The 25,963-nt window shown below is 39.3% G+C and overlaps 1 protein-coding gene across 1 annotated transcript in view; it reads left to right on the top strand.

Moving 5' to 3' along the window:
- Nucleotides 1-25,963, top strand: part of SIM2 (SIM bHLH transcription factor 2) — a 54,303-nt gene that overhangs the window by 23,157 nt on the left and 5,183 nt on the right. The window contains exons 3-9 of the mRNA XM_035116471.3: nucleotides 519-608; nucleotides 4,113-4,221; nucleotides 13,807-13,892; nucleotides 16,902-17,101; nucleotides 21,859-21,965; nucleotides 23,804-23,951; nucleotides 25,626-25,794. Of these exons, the coding sequence (XP_034972362.1) occupies nucleotides 519-608; nucleotides 4,113-4,221; nucleotides 13,807-13,892; nucleotides 16,902-17,101; nucleotides 21,859-21,965; nucleotides 23,804-23,951; nucleotides 25,626-25,794 (909 nt within the window). The remainder of the gene's footprint in view (nucleotides 1-518; nucleotides 609-4,112; nucleotides 4,222-13,806; nucleotides 13,893-16,901; nucleotides 17,102-21,858; nucleotides 21,966-23,803; nucleotides 23,952-25,625; nucleotides 25,795-25,963) is intronic.

The raw sequence follows: 25,963 nt of genomic DNA, 5'->3' as shown, positions 1-25,963 counted from the left end.
ATGCAAAACATCACTCAGGAATCATTAAAACTGTAAATAGTGATGTTATTTCTACCAATTAATTTGGATTGGTTTCCCCCATAAGAACTCAGGATTTTTGCTAAGTACTAAAATAACCCAATATCAACATGAGAATGTTAAATTTGCTGCTGCTGTAAAACTAGCATATGTAAGGGGAGAATGAGTTAGATTTAACTTTTTATAGTGTGTGTATAATAGTAATTGGGCAGCACCAATTATATAATACAGTTAAATCTGTTTTTAATCTGTTTTAATTTTATTATTGTATACTTAATTTGATTATTTATTTTACCTGCTTATAAATCATTTTGGGATGTTTTAGTGGGAAGTGATACACAGATTTAATTTACCTAACCTAGTCTTCATCAAGCCAATATGGGTAATATGTTTTAAAATATATGTTCCTTCTGTAGGGGGAAATAAAAAAACTTATCACAAGCAACGTGACTATAAATTGTAAGTGGTAAGATTTTATTATATTTCTTTCTCTTTTGCAGACTCTGGATGGGTTTGTTTTTGTGGTAGCATCTGATGGCAAAATAATGTATATCTCAGAAACTGCTTCTGTTCATCTAGGTTTATCACAGGTAGGAGCAAGTTCTGTCCCCCTATTGAATGATGATGTAGCATGTGGTGATACTATCTTGCCAATGACATGAAGTTCTTCATTTGACTTGATTTTAGTTTTGTTTGTTTTTAAGTTAAATAATTCACACAGCTTATCATTGTAAAGGAAAAACTTTGCATTTTGCTTGTTACTGATATACATTTTGAAACTATGAATGCAGTCCACAAAAGTGCTTTGCTAACTCTACTCTCCCTTGTACTACTAAAGCCTCCAGGAAGCTGGATACAGCATAGTCCACTTGTCATATAATTATAGCAAGTGCCGCCTATTCCTTGCTGGGCGTTGTTGCAAATGGCCATTGGCCAGAGCAGTGGTATAGATCTCTGGAAAAAAGTGGAAATTTCCAGCCTGTGTTTTGAATTGTATGCAGTAAGAATATAAGAACTGCTGGATCTGACCAAAGGCCCATCCATCTCACAGTGGCCAACCAGATGCCTATAGGAAGCCCACAAGCAGGAACTGAGTGCAACAACAGTCTCTCCACTTGTAGTGTTAGCTGCTGTGAAAATAGAGGAAACCTGAGTTTTATAGTAAATGTGCTTTAGGAAAAAATAAAAAGGGAGCAGATTTATGAGTGTTCACATGGAATTCAGGCAATTTTTCTTGAGTTTTGCCAGCCTTGTGGCCTTTTCAGTAAAGCTTTTTATATGTTTATGGTAGAACTCATAAAACCAGGTTTACTACTGTTCTGCTCAAACGTTAGTGTTTGGGGTTTTAGGGCACTGTTACATTTGTTCATTTTAAAGGTAACTAACAATTTCTTAAATGTATGGTTAACTGAAAACAATGGGATTTACTTTCAAGTACATGTGTTTAGAATAGAGCAATTCTATTTCTGTTAACAAGCTGAATTGGGATGTGATCTAGCATTTTGAAATATGAATTGTGCCCCAAACTTGTAATTAGCCCATGTTTAATGGTTTGAAAAGTTATTCTTTAGCAACCTTAGGTTGCAATCATATACCATTTAAACTCAGTGTGATTTCCTTCTGATGTAGAGGATTGTGCCATTTATCAACACTGGATGTTCCCACTATCATGGAAATGTTATTTTCTGAAACCTGTGTGAAGTACTGCTGATTCAGTAAACAGTAAAGAGGGTGTTTATTTTCATGTGTGGAGTGGCTCTTATAGAATGCTCCCATGTGGGCCTTAAAGTGCATGGTGGGTCAGTATTAGCTTGCCAGCTTCATTTCGCAGGCTTTTCCTTGTAGCCTTGAGCGAAGATCCACATATTTGCTTTGACTTTTAATAATTAGAGACAGATTGTTATTTATCTTAAAAAAAGATTTAAGAATGGTATGTAACTATTTATGAACTCACTGATAGGGCAAGGGACCTGAGGTAGAGTCTGGAATCATATTGCCTAGGCACCACTAAGAGGGGAATGGCAAGGCAGCAGAAGCAACCAGCTTTCTGTTTCCTCAGGGGCAATTAACAATTGGGAACTAAGGTTTTTTGCAGGACCATTTTTGTCATTGTTGGACCTTTTGAAATATTTTCCTTTTCTGTGGTTAGAAAATACTGTACCTCTGTTCACCAGTTGCCTACACAGTAAAAACCAATTTTCTAGCTGTTATTTTTAGTAACTTCTCATTTCTTTTCAAAAGTGCTCTGCTTTGGTGACATCTGCTTTTCTCTGAGACTCTCGGAGGAAAGCAGACACCACTAGAATGAGGGAGTTCTTTGGAGGAAAAAATAGAGTAAAAGAAAGCAACTAGTTGTGTTAGTAGTAGCAGATCCCTAAATTAAGGCACGGCAAGGAGGTATGTGAGGTCTAGAAGCACTCTTCAAAAACTTTTGACTGTTTTGGTTTTGGGGAGAGGATTCCCCTCACTTTTTATAGACACCAATACTGTATAGGTAAAGAGGTAATTCTATACATGTGATGCCTTGTTAAGAGGCTAAGGTATGACTATGTTCTACCCTTCCCCAAGTTCTTTCTGTCTCTAATTTCTACTGTAGCTGCCTATCCTGCCTTTTCAAACCACATTTCCCCTTTCCAGTTTCTATCCACTCCCTAAAAATGTTCATTGTGCAAACTGTGTTGCCTCCTTCACTCTCCTGTCTACAATAATCTACCTTCTTTTTTACCCTTTTTTCCTTTTGAGAACAGTAAGTAGGAAAATATATTTTGGAAGAATGGCTTTGGGTAAAGCACTGCCTCTTTGCATTTACAGCCTCTTTCCCAACAAAGTTAGAAGCATAGAGCTGTGTTATGTTAGGTCTGATTTGAGGTAATTCTTCTTTCATGGAAAGGACACAGAGATGGAAACTGATATTACTACCTACTTGTTTCCATGTGGGATCTGCCCCTGCCTATACCGTATACCAGTTGTTTCCTCAAAACTGGAATGAAGGCCCACAGGACAAGATTGAATTTTTCACATAGCTATTGTGTATACATTTGGTAAACATTAATAAGCATTCACATAGATGTTAGCCAGATGAAAGACTGGATTTTCTGGCTTATAAAATGTACTGAGGGACAGCTTTTAAAACTTTAAATTGGTTGAGATTCCAATCTCCAAAAGAATCTATGCCTTAATTCAGTAAAGCAAGGCACATGCTTGTAGAAAACACATGAGTTCAGCCACATATTTAAATTTAGACCTGTTGTTAACTAGTTAACTACTGAGAACTGTGAAATCTTAATTCGCAAACTTGTTAAAGCTGCTTTTCATTCCAACCCTAAATGTCCTAGTTCTGGTTGGAACTCAAGAATCAGAACACTTGTCTAATGGAGTTTACTAATTGGTGGGAGAGGAGAAGAGGAAGAAACAGTGGAACCTGTGACTCTTAATAGCTCATCCAGACCATGATAAAAAGAACTGTTTTGCAGTTTTAACCTACTAAATGCTAACTGCAATGGTAAAATCTGCATAAGGTGTGAATTCACCTTTATAGAAAAGCTAGCTATGTCAGTTGTTTGAGGAATCAGGAGTGCAAATGGATAGTGTATACTACACTGTTCCAAAGCTCAATCTAACAGTCACACTGCCATCGAAGCTCTGATCACATCGAAGCTCTGATCACACATTTTTTAGAAGGGGGTTATGACACTTAGAGGTTTTTTTCATTGTGAAAAATCACAGGAACTAAACATTCTATTGTTTCATTGTTATCTCCTTCAGCAACAACTGTTTGAATCTAGAGCTCAAAATAGGGTCATACTTAACACTGAATACTTTTTTTGGTGTAATTAGTATTTACATAGATCACAGACTTCAAGTCATGTATGCTGCAACTGAACAGTTTTTGCTCATGATAAGACAAAACAACTTGTAGATCATGACTATTGGTTGATAGCTGCTTTTGGTCCAGGAAGATGATAGGAGTGTTAGAAATGCAGTAGGGTATTTGTAAATCATATGTATATTACATACAGAGACCTCTGAAAAATACTACTAAAAGGAAAAAAAATCTGCTATAGTTCTGAATGTATTAAATATATTCTTGACAGGTGGAACTCACCGGTAATAGCATTTATGAGTATATACATCCATCAGACCATGATGAAATGACAGCAGTTCTAACAGCTCACCAGCCTCTTCATCCTCATCTCTTACAAGGTACTTCCATATGATATGACCATATACAAGTAAAAAGGATGATGAGATGTAGTGCTGATCTTAACATGCTAACACTTAATCCACTGAAATTTACAAATGTAAAAAGGGTTCCTGGCCAAGTGTTGTATCTAGCTATATTGATGTAGCATCTTTCATCTCATTCCAAATTGTGTAAATAATACGGTATTAAAACTTCATTCTTCAGCATATCTAGTTGCAATATTAGGTTTGTTCACAGTGATGAAACTTTTAAGTTGTAGACTACATGTAGACTACAGTTATGAAATAATAAATGACTTCGCTCTGTGAACAAGGGTATAGTAGGTATAGAGTTGTGAAAAATGCTTTGTGACCATTTGGCAACAGACAAAACATTCTGAAGTTTTATGTGATCCTTCTTCAAAACACATAGAAATGGGAGAGAGCAACTAAGATTGATTTCATTCCATCACCTCTGGGATGATTCAGGGTTGCATGAAAGCTAAATATAATTTCACAGAAGGGGCTAAATTATCTTGTTAAATAGTCATGTGCAATCTGAGTGAACAATCACAAATTCATTACATAAAATAGCCACTGCCTCCTTTTTTAATACCATGACGTATAACAGAGCAAACAATTTAAATGTCCATAGGGCATATTTATTTGTAAATCTTTTTTGAAGTTGGACATGTTGTCTTTGAATTTCCAGGAAAATGGGATAATTTAAGATACTGGTACATACTTGATTAAAACAAGAACAGTTCACTTATTTGAAATTCCATTGACGAGATCAAATGAGTATGTTATCTTTAATGTGTATTTGATAATTGGCATCTCAGTTCAAACTCGATGTAAATAAATATGTGGCTTTAGATGAGTCTGTTTTAAGTTCTCTCTTAATATCTGGATTGTCTGATCTTCAAAGTATCTGCAATCTATTTGATGTATGGGTTAGACAAAGGTACACAAATGATGTGGAACATGATTTCTTTTGTCACATGTGGAGAGTTTCTTATAAGGCCTGATAAATGTCTCTTCTTTCCTTCCTCCTCTTTGTCATATATGCACTAGCCATTACATTGGAATAGTGCAGAAGGTCTGGATAAACTAGAACCACACTGGCCTTTTGTTCTGAGTAATGGCCAGTACATGGTCTCTAAGAGGGAAAGGAGAAAACATATCATTCGTAGCCCCTCTGATGGTGGCTACACATGGAGATGAATTGTCTCTTTGGTTTTAATTCATTAAGTATCACACATTGACCAGTAGCAGGCCGTGTATCTGGGAAATACTGGCTAGAGTTTTATCTGCAAATTTTCTTTTAAAAGTGCTTAATATTTCAAATAGAACAGATGTTTTTCCAGCCCCCAATAATTAAGCCTTTGTGGTTAGAAATGGTCTGAATAGTAGCACCCAAGAGGAACAAACACTGTTATTATCTGCAAGCCACACTCAGGATGGCTCAATTTGCACTGGGGGGGGGGGAGGGAATTACAAAAAACATAGGTGTTGAGGTAGGGGACTTCCGCATGGAAGATGACTGAAAATTCCATCGCTCCGGCTCCCACGGGGTAATTAGAGGCTGAGATGGGAGTAATCAGCCTCCCAAAATCTTCCCGGGGCTACGGGAAAATGCAGTCTCATCCGTAGATGCCCAACACCCAGCCCCAAATCCAGATGGAAGGAGGGGCTGGGGGGCACTGGATGGAAAGCCCCTGAGAGAGTCTGGCTCTCCTGGACGCTGTCTCTGTGAGCGAATCAAGTTCCATTTCTTAAGATGAAAAATTGTATTTAAGTTTGGACATGCTTCAAGCGAGGAGGGAGGAATTACTCTGCTAAACAACCCAGCCACTAAGGTGCCAAAAAAGACTGAGTGGAAGAAGGACTAACATCTAAGCTTGTATGTTGGAACGGAATGGAAAGGGGGTGTGTGAGCCATTCTCATTATTGTATTTTGCTTTATCAAATTATTTGGCAAACCCCCCCCCCCGAAGGACTGATCATATCATCTATAACAAGTGAGACTTGAAAGTTTTGTATTTATTGATATAATATGCCTCTAAAAGTATAAACTGTGTGGAAATAATAATATTATATAATTAAGGCTTTTGATCTTTGATTTGCTTGGAAGAGGATAGAAAAATTCATCGACTTGTTGATTTTAGACAGAAGTGGGATCTCATTAGCAGCTGGATAGATGCTAAATAACTTTGGACGGAGTCCTGGAGTCTTTGTGGGAGCCGTGTCGCATTTTTAATTTGGAAATCTGCCATGTTGGAAGTCAAGATCGGGCTGCAGAGCCATAGTCATAGGGGGAGGTGAGCCTTTAATATGTCATTATATTTGTATTTCCAGTCTGATCTGGTAAACCTCCCCTGGAAAGGCTAATGTTTGATGCAACCGGTCTGGGAAAATTACGGAGCAGACACTCAGACTTGATTTTATCTGAACTGTGTGGAGATGGTGGCTGCCAGCAGCAAAAAGACTTTTGGATTGATGTGGCAGAAACACCAGCGTGTGGGGAGATGCTGCGAACTTATAGAAGGGAATAATGAACATAACATCCACACAGAAATACATCATTGTTTGTTTTAACTCACTCAGAGGCTGTGAAAGAATTAGAGGAACCATCGGGAAATGACTATGGAAAGCAGCAGAAGTATGAGATAATCAGAGCCCTCCAAACTTGAATCATGGGAAGTCCTATTAAAATTTTTATAATTTGGCAGAATATTTGGATTATATGATATGCATATGTATTTGGATTATATGGATTATATGATATGCATATGTATAATTTGGAATATTTAATGTGATTTGATTGGATTGTTAAAGTGGAAAATTTAATAAAAATTAATTTTAAAAAAGGTGTTGAGATAGGGAGCAGTAAACTGACCATTTAAGTTAGCTGTAATATTTGTTTAGCAAGCTTTGAGATGTTTGGAATGTGGCTCTCCTAAGGAAGACCTAAACCCCAGGAGGCAAAGGGGAATGTTGCTTGAAACTCTGGAGTGGATTTCTTGTTTTGCTTTCTGGTTGAATTCGCAAAGCTACTAATCTGAGCGCCTGGTAGGTGTATGCGTGTTTGTGTCGTTGCACATGAACTTCTTGGTTTAGTTATAAAGCAGGTAGGGAGGTTTTCCATGAAAAGGAGCGTCCAGGGTGTGGAGGAAAATCTCCCTTCCTCATCCTTATCTCTCTGCGTTCCTTTAAGAGGTTTTCTTTGTGCTGCACTTCTAGTATTTGAGCCAGACAAGGAAAAGGATGGGTTTCCTTCCCATACATACTCCTTTTGTCATAACCCGCACTACTCCTCACTAGTCCTTTAGGGACGTGGGTGGTGCTGTGGTCTAAACCACTGACCCTCGGGCTTACTGATCAGAAGGTCAGTGGTTTGAATCCATGCAAGCTCTGGCACTCGCCACGGTGTCCCGTTGCACCAGAAGTGGTTTAGTCATGCTGGCAACATCACCTGGAAGGCTGTCTGTGGATAAACTCTGGCTCCCTTGGCCTGAAAAGCGAGATGAGCGCCACACCCCATAGTTGCCTTTGACAGGACTTAACCGTCCAGGGATCCATTACCTTTTACCTTACTTGTCCTTTAACTTGAAGCAGCAGATATTTGCTCTTAGAAGACTCAGTGAGTTGACAGTTCTTCAATGAAAATTCAGTGATTTGACAATGATTATTTAAGGGCCAGCAGTAGCAGCTGGGTGAGAATACAGTGCAAAAAACAAAACAACAGTAGCAGGATCACTCAAGTGGATTTGTTGCTAAACGATTGACAAAGATGTCGAGATCCTTATCATGCAGAGGTTTAAAAGTCTCAAGGTTTCAACTGTGGCCATGTTTCCTAAGTATGTTTTAGATTGGCTGCTCTTTCTCAGAATGTAGGCTATAGCATCAACGGTCTTTAGCCACCAGTTAGATTGCTGCAGCTGCTGACTTGGAAAAAAAAATGTAGCAGACTATGAGACACCTTGCAGAAAAAGATTTTATAGTTTGTTATTCTAATGTCATCTTTTACTTAATGTGTTGAAGTAAAGGTATGGCTTACATACTCATGTTTTGTATGTAACGTGCTAACTCAGCTAGTTAAATAGATCTTCAGGATTTTTTTTTAAATGATCTTTATTCATTTTGCACATAAAAAGAAATAACACAAAATACAAATTCAAAAAGGAGCACACAAAAAAGAAAAAGAAAAAAGAACCCCCCTACCCCCCCAAAAAAAGAGAGAAAAAGAAAGAAAAATATAAAAAGGGAAAAAGAAAAAAAATAGATCTAATAATCTTATATCATTTCCATAACATTGAGACTTCCCTGGTTCCCCCCCCTTTGATTTCCCAATTTATTTCCTCATAGAGCAATTTTCACCTTATACCAAATAATTTTAATTACTTAACCTTTCCTCATTAATTGTCACCATTTAATTATATCTATAAACTCAATTTTTAAATACTTCTATTCTAATATATCTCCCCAACTTAAAATTTTTACCAACAACAAAACTATATTTTAATACTTCATTCTCCCCCCCTTCCCCTGGACCCAGATTCCCTAGATACCTCAGCAAATTCCATGTTTCGTACCAGTGTCGGACTTTTCCAATCAAGCCAGCCTAAAATCACATGATTGAAACATTTTATCCCACTCCCACCCTTTCCAAAAACTTCCAGCAATATTTTTTAAAACCACTCTGCTGTTTCCACACTTTTCTTGCTGCTTCCCAACACCCCCCTTCTTCCTTCCCCTCAACCCAGAGCTTTCCCTGCACACCCTCTCTCACTGGGTGTGCAGAGACTCCCCCTGGTTCTTCGTTGGAGAGTTCTTTTTTTAAGTCCAAAACTTGTCCCACATCTCCCACTTGTGGGGCATTTTGACAATCTTCTTCCCTCTCTCCTTTGCAGTTTTGAAGTTCTTCTAAATTATCGTTAATGTCTATCGTTTTTATTTCTTCCTCCGTGTCATCTGAGCAGGTCAGTTCTCTTCCAGAGTCCTTGTCCATATCTCCCTTTGTGTCCTCCAGTCTTTTGTTGATTTGTCGCAATTGTTCATTGTTCTTGACCAGCTGTCCCTTGATGTATAAAAGTTCCAAGTAAATCTTTTGGTAATGTAAGTCCTGTGCTGATGTTGAGACTGCCATCGTCCTTGCTCTCAAATGGTGTCAAATTCCCAAATGGAGTCCATTTTCAGTCCTGGCTAATCCATAAATCCAAGTATCAATTGTCTAGTCTTTTTCTTAATAAGAACAAAATATCAATCCATTCACTGATCTCTCCAGGGACCTAGTTCCAGTCTCCTGGAGGGTTTTGAAAGTCTGATTCTTGGTAAATTGGTTACTTCCTCTCTCTTCCCCTGCTGGGGATCAAATTACTGCTTCACAAAACAATCAAAGTGGGAAACCGACTTCCGTTTTTGTAGTCACCCACCGTGTCCAAATTTTAAAAGAATATTGCCAATCAAACTTTTTTACTCACGCTGAGTTGTTTTTTTCCCCTGATCATTGCTTTTTGCGGAAGGAATCCACCGCTCTCTGGGTGAAGGCTCGGGACGTCGCTTCTGGAGCTAATGCTGGTGCCCAAGATGGCTCCCACGACTGCAACTCCACTGACTCTCGGGGGCTCTGCCGAGCTTCCTGGGCAGCGGAGGAGTCGTGTCAGGAGCTCTGCAGGGCAAATTTAGCCCCCGGTAAGCTCAACCCGGGGTTCTATGGGGATCTGCGTGCCCCCGCGGTATTCCCCCCCCTCCGCGAATGCCAGAAGCCTCAGAGCTCGAGGCTTCTGCGACCTCACTCCAGCGCGGTAGACCGGAAGTCAGATCTTCAGGATTTTTTAGGAGTTAGGTCAATAGATTTGTGTGTTGTTGTTTCTTTTAGTTTATGAACCTAGCTCTTAGGTGGTCAGGAGTTACATAGCTTCATAGGTTTGGGAAACTCCTTGCTATCTATAGATTAGGGATGGATCAACATGTTTCTGGTCTGTGTTGGTTCACATAGGATCATAAATCTGTTTCTACAACTATCTGCACTTTTTAAAAGCAAAAAAAAAATCACATTGTTGTATTATTATTTTTTACAAAAGACACAATTTGAACACATTTTATCCTAAAATACCCATTTTTGTGTGCATTTTGGTACATTTTTTGAGCTGACACCTGTATTGCAAAATGGGAGAAGTATGAAAACAGAAGGATAACTGCATTCTGATCCACGTATTAGTCTGGTAAGTGCAAATCTAGTCAGTTTGCTTAAAAATGAAGACCAAACAAAATCCTCAAGCAATTCGAGGATAGATGGATGGGTCATTTGTCTCTCTCGTAGTTAGTCTGCAGGGGACATCAACCTGCTAGCTGTATGAAGCTACATTATCTCTACAATTCTATGATCTCTCACCAGGCAGCTTATTGCAATTGTCTAGCTAGCAAGGATGTGCTCTGTGTGGCACAGGTCCTTCAGGAAAGAAAAAATGAATGCAGTCTGCAGGAAGTAGCAGGTTGTGCACAGATGGAGGGTGCCCAAATATTTGCGCAAGGGCTAAGTATCCATGCGCCTCCAACATGTCCAGAAAAGAACATGGTAGGTGAGAATTAGTATCTTGCTCTAATTTCTAGCAGAACCAGTAAGGATATGGTTGGATCTTAGTACAGATGTCATAAAGTCAATTTTTAGTGAGTTTACATGTGTATTGTTCATATCTGTAAGCTGTTTGTAGTGAAGAACTATTGTTTTCCATGTAGGAATGTTACATGGAAGAAAGTGAAAGCATGTAAACGCCTTTATTTGGTGGAAGCAGCAAAAAAATGTCAAATTCTTTATCCATAGGAAATAAATTTAGGCTGTGATTGTATGCTTAACTGGGAGTAAGTTCTACTGAACTTGGCGAAGTTACTTCTGAGTAGACATGCAAAGGATCACATTATTTCTCAATTTGCTGGAATGTGGAAGTCCTCATCAAGGGGGTTTGGGAAGTTACTAAGGGAAGCATAATTCCGCATTTAAATAAAGCATCTTAATTGCAAATAAAATTATATTATTAAAAATCATTTTTTAACAATGGAATATACTTTGAAGCCCTGTGCTCCAATTTGACATTCTGACCATAAGTTTCAAACACCTAAATATTCAGAAATAATCCGCAGATAATGAAATGAACATCTGTGTGTGAGATGGTTGTCTTTGCTACACTAAATAAGACAGTTTTCTGTCAACTCGTTAAAAAAATCTATGCTGGACCCAGACAATTGTGCCAGCTTCCTGCCAGTTACCAATGTACCTTTTGGGGACAAGGTGTTCACGCAACTCCAGACACCACTGAATGACACTGATTATCTAAATCCATTTTTGGTTAGGATTTGGCAGAGAAACTTTGATCACCGTGGTGCCTTCTTTGTCAGGAGAAAGTAATAAATTGCAATCCTGTTGATTTTCCTGTACCTCTCAGAGGTGTCCAGTATCATCCACTATGATATCTTGATGAACTGGTTGACTGGTGGAAATTGGTGTATAATATTGTGGGTTCCTGCTCCCTTGATGATCAACTATAAGGCTGCTTATTGGGAATTATGCTATGGTGTTCTTCAGGTTTTATTCCACATGTTGGACAGCATCTATATAAATCTACTGATTGAGGTGTTCTCAATATTTTGATAGCATGAAGCTCAATTTCTCTTGTTCGTTATATTCAGGTGAAGCGGTATAAGTGCTGTTCATTGTCAGGTGATAGTGTACTTCACCTGAAAAATCAGGTTCCCAATATGGAGGTGTTAGCCTCAGAGACCCAAATGACTTCTGTGGCATGACGGTTGCATACCAACTGCTATTTTTCTCAACAACGGAGATAGCCTGACCACAGTTCTCCATGTATGTGTTTAGAGCAGGCACCCCCAAACTTCGGCCCTCCAGATGTTTTGGACTGCAATTCCCATATTCCCTGACCACTGGTCCGGTAAGCTAGGGATCATGGGAGTTGTAGGCAGTGGCAGAGCTTCATGCTCCGGCACTGAGGGCGGGGCTGGCGCCCGTTCTGGGGGTAGGGCGCGCGTTCCAGGGCCGTGGCGCGCCTCCCAGGGGCATGGCATGCCTCCCGGAGGGCTGTGGTGCCCGCCCGTGATGGCACCCCTTGGAGCCTGCCGCTCGGGGCGGCCCGCCCCTGCCACCCCTATCTTCCTTCACCCCTGGTTGTAGGCCAAAACATCTGGAGGGCCGCAGTTTGGGGATGCCTGGTTTAGAGTATTGTAACGTACTGCATCATGTGGGACACCTTTTGAGGACTGTTCAGAAACTATGGTTACTGCATAATGTAACAGTGGGGCCGGTCATATTGGAGTTTTAAAATGGCTACACTGCCTTCCAATTAATTTAAACTTGCTGATTTTGACCTATTCTATTCTAATAGTAAACTCATTCTCAAAGTGTGGATACTTTTGGACCAAAGCTCACAATTTGAAAGAGAATTATTACAAAATAAGGATAAACCTTTATCCAAAAGGTATAACTTTTTATTAGAATGGGAAACGAATGACGAATTAGTTAAAGCTTCAGTGACACACTGGGCAATAGTTATAGGACACAATATAGATTTAAACCTCTGGGAGAAACTTTGGGAAAATGATCGGAAATGTACTGCATGTTATTCATTCAAAGAGAACTATTTGAAAATGATCCATAGATGGTCTTTAACTCCGAATAGGTTGGCTAAGATGTATAAAGTAGAATCAGATATGTGTTGGAAATGTAAGGAAACAGAAAGAACCTTTTTTCATGTGTGGTGGACATGTAAAAAAGTAAACGAGTACTGGGAAATGATTGATAATGAGTTTAAAAAATGTTTAAAATAACCTTCCCGAAAAGACTTGAGTCCTTCTTATGGGGAATAATTCATACAGAAATTCCCAGATGTTAGAAAAGTTTATTTATGTATGCAACAACAGCGGCTTGAGTATTGTTATCCCCAAAATGGAAAGTGAGTGAGGTCCCATATGAAGAGGATTGGCAACGTAAGATGCTAAAATATGCAGAACTTCAGGCTTAACACATAGAATAAGAGAACAAGAAGAACACATACCGGTATTTAAAGAAGTGTGGAAAATATTTATTGACTATATGGAAAATAATTGCACACAGCTGAAAATGCTGGCAGCATTAAGATAAGTTCATCAGTGTGATTAATGTTTGAACAATGTAAAAATGGAGAATGATTTAATTGGTTATAGTAAAATATGCAGGAATGGAAGATATGTAAAATGAACCATGGAAGGAGAAGAAGGGAAGTCATTGGATATTTAAAAGTATGTAAAATGTTTATTCTGAAATGTAAAAATCGATACCTCTGAGAGAATGATGGCATTTCAGAGAACATTGTACAGAAACTGGCCCAAAAATGTTTAAAATAAAGAAATTCATGGTTTTAAGGGATGCTTAAAATATGAGGCCTGTGACAAGCCTTCTATTATCTATTCTATTATTCTATTATCATTTTCATATTCATGCTTCATGTTTGTAAGCACAACTAAAAAGCACTACAGTTTTAATATTAAAAACTATGTTAAAATGGCAAAAGGAATATTGTAAAGAGTCTTGAAACATTTGTATTTTGTTTTCAGAGTATGAAATAGAGAGATCTTTTTTTCTGCGAATGAAGTGTGTTTTGGCCAAACGGAATGCAGGACTAACATGTAGTGGTTACAAGGTAAAGTGCTTAGATTTTTGCCATCTTCACAGGGCAACAGGTTTTAATTATAGAAGCTTGCCTTAAAGCAAACACATATTTTACAGTAATATAGCTGCTATCTGTGACATTGATGCTAGGGCTCAGCCAAAATGGAAGGGACTCTGTAAAAATTCCCATCATGAAACTTGCCTTCATTCTTTTTTGGTGGTATGTGTGGATTTGTGAAACATGGCAAAAATGTTTGACTATTCAAAATGCAGTCAGGAAGACATCATTCTGTTATAGCTTCATGATAACACCATGAAGCCAAAGTTGACTGTCTCTCTGACATCCTCATGCTGTAATTGTCTGGGATTCCATTTTTTTAAAAGGCACTAAAGTGGCAGATCAGGAAAAGAAGCACCTAAGAACAGTATGCAAAAAAGTAAGCAATGAGTGCATGTGCAACACTCCACTCTTTTTTGCCTTGAAACTTCACAGGTGAAGATTCAGTACAGCTCTAATTAATAGCATTTATTGCCATAGGCTCCCCAGTGATGGAACCTTGCATCCAGGGAGGCTTGTATTGTACTATTCTTACTACCTTTGAGGGGGCCAGTGAAAACCTTCCTTTATTGCAAAGAGCCTCTTAGCTGAGTTAGATTTAAAAGTGGATATTTTGTCTTTTAATTCTTGCTTTGTTTTTCTCACTGGGATCATAGCTCAGTGTTTTGTGTACAGAAGGTCACAGGTTCTCCATAGCATTTCCAGTTAAAAGATTAGGTAGCAAGTGATGGGGAAGGCCTCTGTCATAGTAGACATTACTGGGCAAGTCAGGCAAATACAGCTTGTGACGGTGTTTTGCTCTGTAAAGCTCTTTCTTACGGTGAACCACCCACAGTTCTTCACTGTGGGGCAATATGGAAATCCAACAAAAAATGTCTTTAGGCGGGTAAACTCCAGTGTATTTTGTCCCGTCTCCTTTGACTAATTAGCAGACTGTTGGGCAATGTGTTTCCCCCGCACATCCACCATGCATGCCCCCCCCTTCCAGGTCCACAGCCTCTTGTGCAGAAATGCAAATAAATGCTTTGCAATAAAGCTTATAGCCTGATACGGTGCATGTTTACTCAAAAGGAAGGCTTTGCTGAATTCAGTAGGGCTTATTCCCAAGTAAACAATCATAGTGTTGCTTGTTTTCCTTTGCCACCTCATGCTATGTCCCGGAAGAAGCCAACCCCAAATCCAGTCTGCAACGGTTTTGGCTGTCATTTGTTTGCTGCATCAGCAGCCTCTATGAAAGCAGCTTCTGCCACAGCAAATAGCAAATGACTTATTTGCAAGGAGAACTGAAAACTCTGAGGATCAGATGGATTGAAGGTGTGAATGGCCCAACAGTTCTTCCTCCTCTTCTCTCCTTGAGTGAGGAGAGTGAAGGTGGAAAGCCTCTGCATGTACATCTTATTGAGACCACTAAACTCACTGAACTTACTTTTGAGTAAATATGCATAAGCTACACATTATAATGAATTACGAATGCATGTGGAGAAGCAAATGGAATTGCTTCTACCCCTATGTAGGTTCAGCATGCCGTGTGAATGAGCCTATGCATATACTGATGGTATGGCTATAGCCACTGTCTGCACAATCACAAACTCTGAAAAAGGCATGTCTCCAGTTGCATGTGCAGTGCTTCCACTCTCACATCTTTTTGTGCTGAATTATACCATGAGCGCCAATTACAAAATGGCTAACATGGTGTGGGTGGCGCAAAATGGCTGCTCTAGGGTGTGTGGCACAACTCAAAATGGCTGCCACATTTAAAAGAGCAGAAAAAGACTCAGGACTACCAAATGGTGTGTGCATACCCCCCTCCCCCGCATCAGTGTGGAAAAAGGCATCTACCCCAGCAACTGCCGTACTGCTCATTCTTTGCACCTCTCTTTGCTCAGAATAGAAGAGAGGGAGTGTGTCCATTCAAGTGAAATGTGGGCATGTTTAATAGAGTGTGGCCAGTGTAGGAGAGGCCAAACCAGGGCAAACAGGAGCTGAGCTGAAAGAGCAAACGGACTCTCATGCTCATTTTTGAGCAGATTATTTGCTGAGATCTGTGGCAACCCCAGGGGATGGGACACGATCCTGCTGTCTTTCAGTTTCTGTCGGTCTATCTGTCATCACTCATCTCTGCCTTCCTCCTTCCAAGCCAATAACTGTTTATGGCAAGACTTCGGTACAAACACCAAACAATGTTCTGTGTGTGCATTTCAACATAAATTGATCAAATGTATAATTTAAATTTGGGTGCATGTTTAATTAAGTCTATGCAAAGGAAATCAAATTTTATCTGGACATTTCACAACAACAACAACAACCACCTTATTATTTATACCCTGCCCATCTGGCTGGGTTTCCCCAGCCACTCTGGGCGGCTTCCAACAGAAAAACAAAACAAAACAATCCAATCTATTAAACATTAAAAGCTTCCCTAAACAGGGCTGCCTTCAGATGTCTTCTAAAAATCTGGTAGCTGTTTTTCTCTTTGACATCTGATGGACGCCACTACCGAGAAGGCCCTCTGCCTGGTTCCCTGCAACTTGGCTTCTCGCAACAAGGGAACTGCCAGAAGGCCCTCGGTACTGGACCTCAGTGTCCGGGCAGAACAATGGGGGTGGAGATGCTCCTTCAGGTATACTGGACCGAGGCCACAATGACCATTATGTTATAATAAGAAAATGTATAATAAATATTTGGAGGGCTACAAAAATAATTTGATACCCTGAATGTATCTAGAGAATGTAGAGTCAAGATCTTTGCAATTTAATGTCAATTTAATTGTCATATAGTGTTAGCATGCAATACATGGTATATGTTGACCTCTGATATAAAACTACCAATTCACCTGTAAAAAGACTACTCAGGAAACACACCCACACACAGACAGAGAGAGAATATCCTGGAGATTTTAGGTAAAAAGTATTATCAAGAGGTCATCTTAGTCATTCCTTTCCCCTTCATAACTGTACCTTTTTTTCTCCCATATCATACCAGGTGATCCATTGCAGTGGCTATTTGAAGATACGTCAGTACATGTTGGATATGTCTTTGTATGATACCTGTTACCAAATTGTGGGGCTGGTTGCTGTAGGTCAATCATTACCTCCGAGTGCAATCACTGAGATCAAACTCCATAGTAACATGTTTATGTTCAGAGCAAGCCTAGATCTAAAACTGATATTTCTAGATTCAAGGTAAGTAAAAATTTAATTTTAAAAATGGCTGTTCCATTTTTCCATATGCTTGTGGCAACTTGCAAAAGATAGCTGAAAAATATAAACCTGAAAAAACAGCAAGAGAACAATAGAATCCACACAAAACTTTAGCAACAATATTATCTTTGAATTGTTACAGCATTTGATAACGAAGCTTTGTTGTATGTTATACTTGTTACGCCTGTAACATGAACATAGGATAAAGTGAGACTGTAGAACAAGCCACTGCTCATGGAGTAAATACTTTTATCTGGTAGCATCTAGCAGTAATGGTTGAAATTGAGTTAACAAAAATTACTGGAAGACTGAGCTTGTCTTTTGAAAGACTGGACATTCTTTTAATTATGCAAAGTGGAGAAGAGAGGAAGTAATAAGTTGCTCCATGACAAAGTTTACAAATGAGGCACAGCTCAAGTAGAAAGCTGTTGGCAAAACTTCATACATACCCCAGGACTCTGAAGTTCTTAGTTTGTACTTTTATCACAAAACCATATTTGCTCCATCTTTTGTTCCTAAGGTCACAGTTTGTATAGCTCACATACCGTAATATGGGAATGCTGGGGGTTGGACTAGATTTCCCTCGGGGTCCCTTCCAATTCTACAGTTCCATGAAAATAGCCATTTGTAAGATGTAATGTCAATATTGGCTTGGATCCTAACTAACACAAAATAGGCCTTTGCTTCTAAAACGCTGAAGTGAATTCCCACAGAAATAATAGAACAGGAGAGTTGTCTTTTGCTGTTCTGCTGTGTACAACATAACCTCACCCAGCCCTAAACCACTGCATGTTAAAAAGAAATAAAACTAAGTTACACTAATTGTTTGTTTGTTTATGGACCATTTAATTATAAATATGGTCAAAGCAGTCTAAGCAACAACTTACTATAAATTAACAATAATATCATTTGCTGTTTTGTCAGCAGCTGCGTTGCTGTTTCTTGGGCATGTTTGTCTTTGTCTTTACTGACATGTTTTGTTTTGTCTCGCTCCCAGTTTAGCAAAATTTAAAAATAATAGGGAAAGGGATATTGGACAGAAACAGTAGGTTGTGAAGTTGCATTTGTAAATATTTCTCGAACTGAAATATTGCTCATGACATCTGTTGATATTTGATACGGGTATATTTGAAAATATCTCATAGTTGCTATGCAGTGGTGTTTCGTATTTCACAGCATTTTAATGCTTAACTAATAGATAGTTAAACTCTTGTATCTAGAGTGAAGTGAAAAGGGAATACTTGTTGTTAATCCAGCAGTTTTGTGTACTGTGGTGAGACACTGAATTATGTCTGTGCTATGTGAGCTACTGAAATTTTTTTGATCATAAGATAGGGATGAAAGGATCTGTCCTTTTTTATTCTTTAAGCTTATTTTTTTCCACTCCTGACTTCAGTTCTGCAGCAATTTGCGATTTATTTATTTTTAATCCTCATGAAAATTCTTCAGTAGTTTAGTGCTAATTTAGTAGGCAAATTTATCCTCCTAAACATAATTTTGTGTGCAATTTTTTACCGTAAAAGCAACTTTTACTAATATACTGTACTGTAATGTGTTTTTGTATGCTTTCACAGATAAAAATATTCCTTCCAGTAGCACCTTAGAGACCAACTAAGTTTGTCATTGGTATGAGCTTTCGTGTGCATGCACACTTCAGATACACGAAATGCACACGAGAATTCATACCAATGACAAATTTAGTTGGTCTCTAAGGTGCTGCTGAAATGAATTTTTTTATTTTGTTTCGACTACGTCAGACCAACATGGCTACCTACCTGTAACTTTCATAGATAATTCATTCTTATACACATATCTTTCTAATATATGCATTTTTTTAAACATTGGTTTGAGAACTGCTTAGCAAAATTCAGATGAGTGTGAATTTGATTAATTTGGCTTTAAAAGCTAACTGAATTCAATTTCTCTCCCATTGCTACTTATAAGTGACCTTTCCCTTGGTGTTCAACTAAGCAGTACATTTTGACACTTTATTGGAGAAATAATTTAAAATTATCTACAAGTGGAGCAGTGCTGGAGGCTACAATGTAGAGAGGAACTGAAAAGTTAATAGGGCAGGGGTGTGGACATACGGTATAAGTATTTGTTTCTTTCAGTTTTCAAAAGGAGGTTAAAAGCACGCTTCAAAACTTTCCAAATATTGAACCTGCGAGATAAATGAAAAATCTGTTGACTTCAAGACAAAATAGCAAACTCATGACCTTAGTGGTAGAGGAAAATACTCTCAGCAGTGCTTGATTTCATTTGCTATATTAACTCATTTCCTCTTCTGTGTTCATTACAAACAGGAAATTAGTTCTATATAATGCCTTTGTAAAGAGTTATATTTTAGGCTTTTGAGCAGAATACCCTATTGCTCTCCCCCCACCAAGGAAAAGATAAAAATCAATGTCACAAAGTTTATTAGCATTTTCTTGCTGGTATCTGTAATCAGACAGCACAGCCATTGGTCAGATGAAGTCCAAAACATCTGCAGGGCACCAGGTAGGGGGAAGCCTTGCCTAACCCTTTAGTATCGTCGTTGTAAGTAATAATAGCACCTTCTGTGATATTTATTATCAAAGACTTCGGTGACAAACAAGATGGACCATGTGGATGGGTTTAGCATTATGATGCCTAGATCAGTGTTTCCCAACCTTGTGCTTCCAGCTGGTTTCGGACTACAATTCCCATCATTCCTGACCACTGGTCTTGCTAGCTAGGGATGATGGGAGTTGTAGTCCAAAAACAGCTGGAGGCACAAGGTTGGGAAACACTGGCCTAGATAAATCTGGATTATCTAAACACTGGCCTAGATAAATCTGGATTATCTTTAAAGACCAGTTAAGACAAGATGGCTTTACCTTATGGCTACATCATGAGATTCTTGCTGAGTAGACCTGTAATAATAATACCTTATCACATGAGTTATATTGCGGTGTGTCCAGATAGTGAAATGATCACACTTTCACATCATCATACAGGTGCTGCAGAAGGCATATTTTATCCTTTTATCCTCAGTGGTAGGGCCTTAGTATTTTTTCTGTACCCAAGTTATTTGTGTTACAGTATTCATTGTCCTGTTATTCTGTAGTATCTAACTTAAATGTTATTTTCATCCCTCTTAAATGTTATTTTCATCCCACTATCTGTTATTCCTTTTCCTAAGACAAGTATCTAATTTCTTTTATGCTCTGTTAAATTTATAAACTGATTACAGACCCTACAGATTAATCACTACTGTTATATTCATTAATCTTGGCAAAAGGTAAATGTCACTTGTGGGTTTGCCAGAAGTAAAGAAAATGATCTTTGCTTACTCTTTTCTTGAGAAGCTCTCCAAGCACAGAAGGAACCCCACAAGACAGTAATAAATTCATTTGAAAAACTGACTACCACATTGTTGATACATACTATTGAGCACACTTAGAATGTATCCCCCACCCTCCCTACTCAGACAAAGAGATACCAATAAAGCATCTAGACCAGGCATGGCCAAACTTGGCCCTCCAGCTGTTTTGGGACTACAATTCCCATCATCCCTGACCACTGGTCCTGTTAGCTAGGGATGATGGGAGTTGTAGTCCCAAAACAGCTGGAGGGCCAAGTTTGGCCATGCCCGATCTAGACCAAGGCATAAATTTAATGCATTGTTGCTATCCCAAAGAAATAACAACTGCCACATTTGGACCAGGAATGAGACTTATAGTATCCAGCAGCTGCTCTAGTAGGAAGCTAGCTCTTATGTACCCTTTTAGTCTGTAATATTGTCCCAGAGTCCCTGTAGGAGGCCCCGCAATTCATCTGTGCCATATATCTTATCCTGCAGTACTGCTAGTTGTATCCGTTGGCAATTCTGAATGTGAGCAAATGTTCATCTTCAGTCCCATTAACCAGTCAACAGGGCCGTCTTAAGCGCCCCTCGCGCCATGGCGCGCCGGATCTCTCCGGCGCCCTCCCGCCCCGTTTCCCTGTGCGGTGGGCGGGCGGGCGGGCAGGCACAGCGCGATCTCTCCGGCGCCCTCCCGCCCTGTTTCCCAGGGCGGTGGGCGGGTGGGCGCAGCTGCGCAACAGACCGGCCGGCCAGCGGGCGGGCGCAGCTCGCGGCGCCCTCCTGGCAGGCTGGCGCCATGGTGCCCTGCGCCACCCAGCCTATACGTAGGGCCGGCCCTGCCAGTCAACACCATACCTACCCATTATCTTACCAAATGGAACAGCCACTGAAGATGTTTCTGCTTAAAAGTGAGAATTGTTATTATAGCATTCCCCTATAATTGATCGGTGCTATGTAATGCTTTATATATTTCAGCATAATCCTATATATTGAAATGCATATGGGTATTTTAAATATATTGATGGGATTTTGTACTCGATGCAGCTAATAAAGTTAAAAACAAATGTATAACGTACGCCTTCAACTTATGTGGGGGTTACATTCCAGAGATTGCTCCTTAAGCCAAAATTGTGTATAGTCAAAACACATTGGGTTCAATGGCAGGTGGGATTGCCAGTCTTTTTTCTCAGATGCCTACCCCCCTTCTGCCCCTTTTAATTTTTTAAAAATGATTTTGCCAAGCACGTAAAACTGAATGTGCACAACTTAAATGTGCATAAGTTGTGGGCTTACTGTAATTCTGAAGGTTTCAGGATACTCGACTCGATTTCTGGAAAAGGAAAGCATTTGTTTATTGCTGTAAAATATTTCAGGATGCTTGCTTATTAGCTATATTTCTTTCTTCTAGAGTGACTGAATTAACTGGATATGAGCCACAGGACCTGATAGAGAAAACTCTCTACCACCATGTGCATGGATGTGATGTATTTCATTTACGATATGCTCACCATCTCTGTAAGTAATGAAAAACAAGTAAAATAAATTTGTAATGGTGTTGATGTGAGTTATTCACAGTATAAGTGTTGGGAAACTATGATTGGGCACAGCTTTCCCAATAAAAAACTCACATGTGAAATGGTAATGTATTTTCTACATCTGGGTTTTATATTAATTCATTGGCATAACTTTTTAATATGTGAAGCTGCTGGAACAAATTTTGAAAGCAAAGTAAATTGATGAATCAGAGATAATTCATATCCATATTCTTCAAGTTAATACAATGTGAGCTAGTGCTGGAAGAAGATGAAGTAACTGACAGTTTGTTACAGCTGTTGCTCCAATACTAGTAGATTTCCTAATGAGCTTCATTAGCAACATGCCAAGCTATCAGGATAACTAGGGTAGGAATGATATTTGTGACAATTCTCTGGATTTCGTGTGTATTACAGATTAGGCAACTCCTTTTTAATCATAATGAATTTCTTTGGTATTCTGACAGTGCAGTAGTGACAGAATTCACGTGTTCAAAGGCTGCCAGGATAAATTTAATAAATAGCAACAACAAATAATTCACACTTTTTAGACAAACCTGACAATTTCTATTTTGAAGTTAAAGCAGCATTGTGGAGCTTTGCATTGATTTCCCACCAAATATTGTCCTCTCCCAACTGTTTACAGCACCTTTGGGAGCAAATGGCTGCTGTGGAAGGCAATAACTTTTATAATGGAAATTGGGTATGTTGTTTGGCTCAGAGTAATAAATGTAAAGAACCTTCAGGCACCGGCTATCTTAAGTGAACTAATCTATAGTAAGAAAATCCAAAATCTCTTAAGCGCATGCATATCGACTTAATAGAGATGTTTTAATTTTCTGAAAAAATACATGCTTCAGGAAGCTTGGGAAGTGGTCTGTGAGGAAAGATCGCTAGGTTAAAGCTAGACAACTGTACAACTAGTTCCATGTATTGAGCAGGGCTTCTGCTCATTCCCAAAACTGTGGTGCCCCATTTCTCTGCTCATGGAAGTAGTTGCAGGACTCGAGCAACCACTATTTATCAATAAGCTGCTAAAATATAAAGTCATGCTTTAAAGTTAAATAGCCTGGCTTGTTTGGAAGCCATTAACCATAGTTTCCTGCTTTAGTTGTAACAGGAAGCTATAGTTAATTGCATATTTCCTGTCTTGCACCAAGAGAGGAGCAGAGTAGCGACATACAGGTGTATGAGGCACATTCATACCTCAGCTTATTAAGCCAAGATATGATTGTCAGAAAGCAGCCACCGAGAAAGTATAGCCCAAAATGTTCTTTCTCCGTATGACTTCATTCTTCTACAGTCAATATGGCATGTTAAGAATAGGATATACAAGAAGGCAGAAGATGTTTGGGTTTGAGATTTTGTATTACAGCTATAAGAGAATTGGATAAACTTTTAATTAGGCAGAGTCCAGGAGTTCAAGAAAGCACAAACAAAGGCTCAAATGAGTTTTTAGCCTGCAATCCTATACACGTTTAGTGGGACTTCTGAGTAGATGTATCTAGGATTGTGTTTTATTTATTGGATTTTGTATTAGATAAGACCTGTATTAAGAGAACATTCAGTCACAATAACCAAAATACTGTCCTTGCTTGAAAGTTCAATTACACTATAGGGGTAAAATGCTCTTTTTAAAAAACAAATAAACCAAAGTCTGAAAATCAATGATGTAACAAACTTTCTTAAGCCAAGCAGGTCTGGGGGGGTCAATGTCTGAACAGAAGGTCACCTGGGAGCGTTAAATATGCCACCTCAAGTTTCATGGAGGAAAGACAGAGTATGAGTATAATTAAATTCCTTTCATGTTATGTTTTATAGTGTTGGTGAAAGGACAAGTCACAACCAAGTACTATCGGTTGCTGTCAAAGAACAGTGGCTGGGTTTGGGTCCAGAGCTATGCCACCATTGTACACAACAGCCGCTCATCACGACCTCACTGCATAGTGAGTGTTAATTATGTCCTAACGTAAGTCCATATTTCCTACCATTGTATACCACATTCATTTTATTCAGTGTATCATGTTGACTTTGTTTCTTCCATCCTGATTTCCACTTTGTTACTTTAAAATGTTGATCACCAATATACATATTTTTGTTGTGCTTTGAAATACTGTACTGTATCAGGTTTTAGTAAGGTAGACATCATTTCTTAGATGCAGACCAAGGGAAAATATTTTGGTATGGCCAACTCACTTCTGGGCTTCAATCCCACAGCTGAAGACTGTGTTCTAGACAACCAATCTAATACTAAAGGAATGACTACATTTCAAATAACATAAAATGACATTATTGAAAACCTGTCTTGAAGTCAGTCTTCCAGGGCCATGGATGTTTTGCTGCCTGACACAAGGTAGAAGCGGGCACATCCCTTTCCATGTACAGAGATTGCCTGAACTAGAAGTTAAATCTTATTTCAACACTGGCAATTGTATAGCATCTTTCGCTGCACATCAAGGGAGCAGTCTGCCTTAGGAGGCACAATGCAGGCTGCATTGCACACACATAATTCTATTATGCATCAGAGAGGGACAGCTGGGGTGGGGATCAGGGGGCGATGCTGCTACTGCCCCCCTGCACTCCAGCATCTGCCACCTGAGATGTCCACCTTGCTCTGCCTAATGGCAGGGCTGGCCCTGCTCTGCTCCTACTCTGTGACATATTATAATGAACTAAAATGGCATTGGGATAAATGCAGCTCTTTTAGAGAACATGCAGGTGCAGATCAGCTGATGACAAAAAAACTCCAGAAAATTAATTAAACAAAAAACAACCTGAGGAGATAACCATTCTTATGACATAGAGGCAGACTATTACTTTAGGATGGAGAAGGGAAGCCATTTTTCAAATATATTATTAACTATTAACAGGATCCAGCTGCACAACTATGAACAAATGGCAGGTTGAGAGTGTATATCAAATAAATGCTTACATACACAGTATTATAGAAGCAGTTGAATGAAAGCTGTGAAAGTATGAGTGGATATATGAGAGATAGCCCAGTTACTCCTCTCTGGCAGTGTCTGAAGTTCAAGTGTCCTGAACTGAACTCCTAACATAGCTTCACGGCTTCCAACCCATTCCTATCATTTCTTTGTGCATAAAGGATTCAGTTTTAATAGTCCAGTGACTGGCATGTCTGGTATTATTTTTTTGAAGCTTTCTTTATGCCAGGGTTGGAGAACCCTTTTTCAGTGTGAGGAAAACATACAGTCAGGGTTAACTTTACAGGGGTTATGTGTCAGCAGGGGCCAAGGCTGGAGGCAAAAGTAGGTAGAGCAATGGGTGTGGTTTTTACCTTGTGTGCGCCTGGAATGCAGCCTGCTGTACACACACACACACACACACACACACACACACACAGAGAGAGAGAGAGAGAGAGAGAGAGAGAGAGAGAGTCTCCATCTAGGTACCTGAGAGATATTATCATAGTTCAAGGAAACAGTACAGCCAGGCAAGAGCACAAGGAGCGTTGGGAGGCTGATGCATGACTTGCAGAGTCCCAAGGACTAGCTAGAGAGGCCCAAAGGATCACATTAGCATCTCAGGCCTGAGGTTCTCCCCCCCGCCCCAATTTAAACATGTGAGGAGAAAGATGCAAATGGACCATTCCTCTGTTGCAATGCTGTTATTGTTTTTTCAGAGATATAGAATATAAGGAACTCCCATTATCATTGGACCAGGTCACCATTTCTAAATCACAGTTTTCATGCAGAAACTCAGCGTCTACCTCACAAGAAACAAGAAAAGCAACAAAACCTAGAAGTAATAAAATGAAGACAAAACTCAGAACAACGCCGTATCCACAACAGGTAGTAGCTTTTTTCTCTATCAACATTTCATGCTAGAAGAGTGTGGCAACCTATCTGCAACAGTAGCTGTGAATAGTCACTGGAATTTCTTGCAATTCAATATATCATGAATTCTGTTCCTTTTAATAGCCTGATCCTACAAATTGATGCTTGGGGTACTGAGTACTGC

The sequence above is a fragment of the Zootoca vivipara genome, chromosome 4 (assembly GCF_965207765.1).
Source record: "Zootoca vivipara chromosome 4, rZooViv2.hap1.1, whole genome shotgun sequence".
NCBI lineage: Eukaryota > Metazoa > Chordata > Lepidosauria > Squamata > Lacertidae > Zootoca > Zootoca vivipara.
The sequence above is the reverse complement of the archived record's forward strand: the minus strand, read 5'-3'. Positions and strand labels throughout refer to the sequence as shown.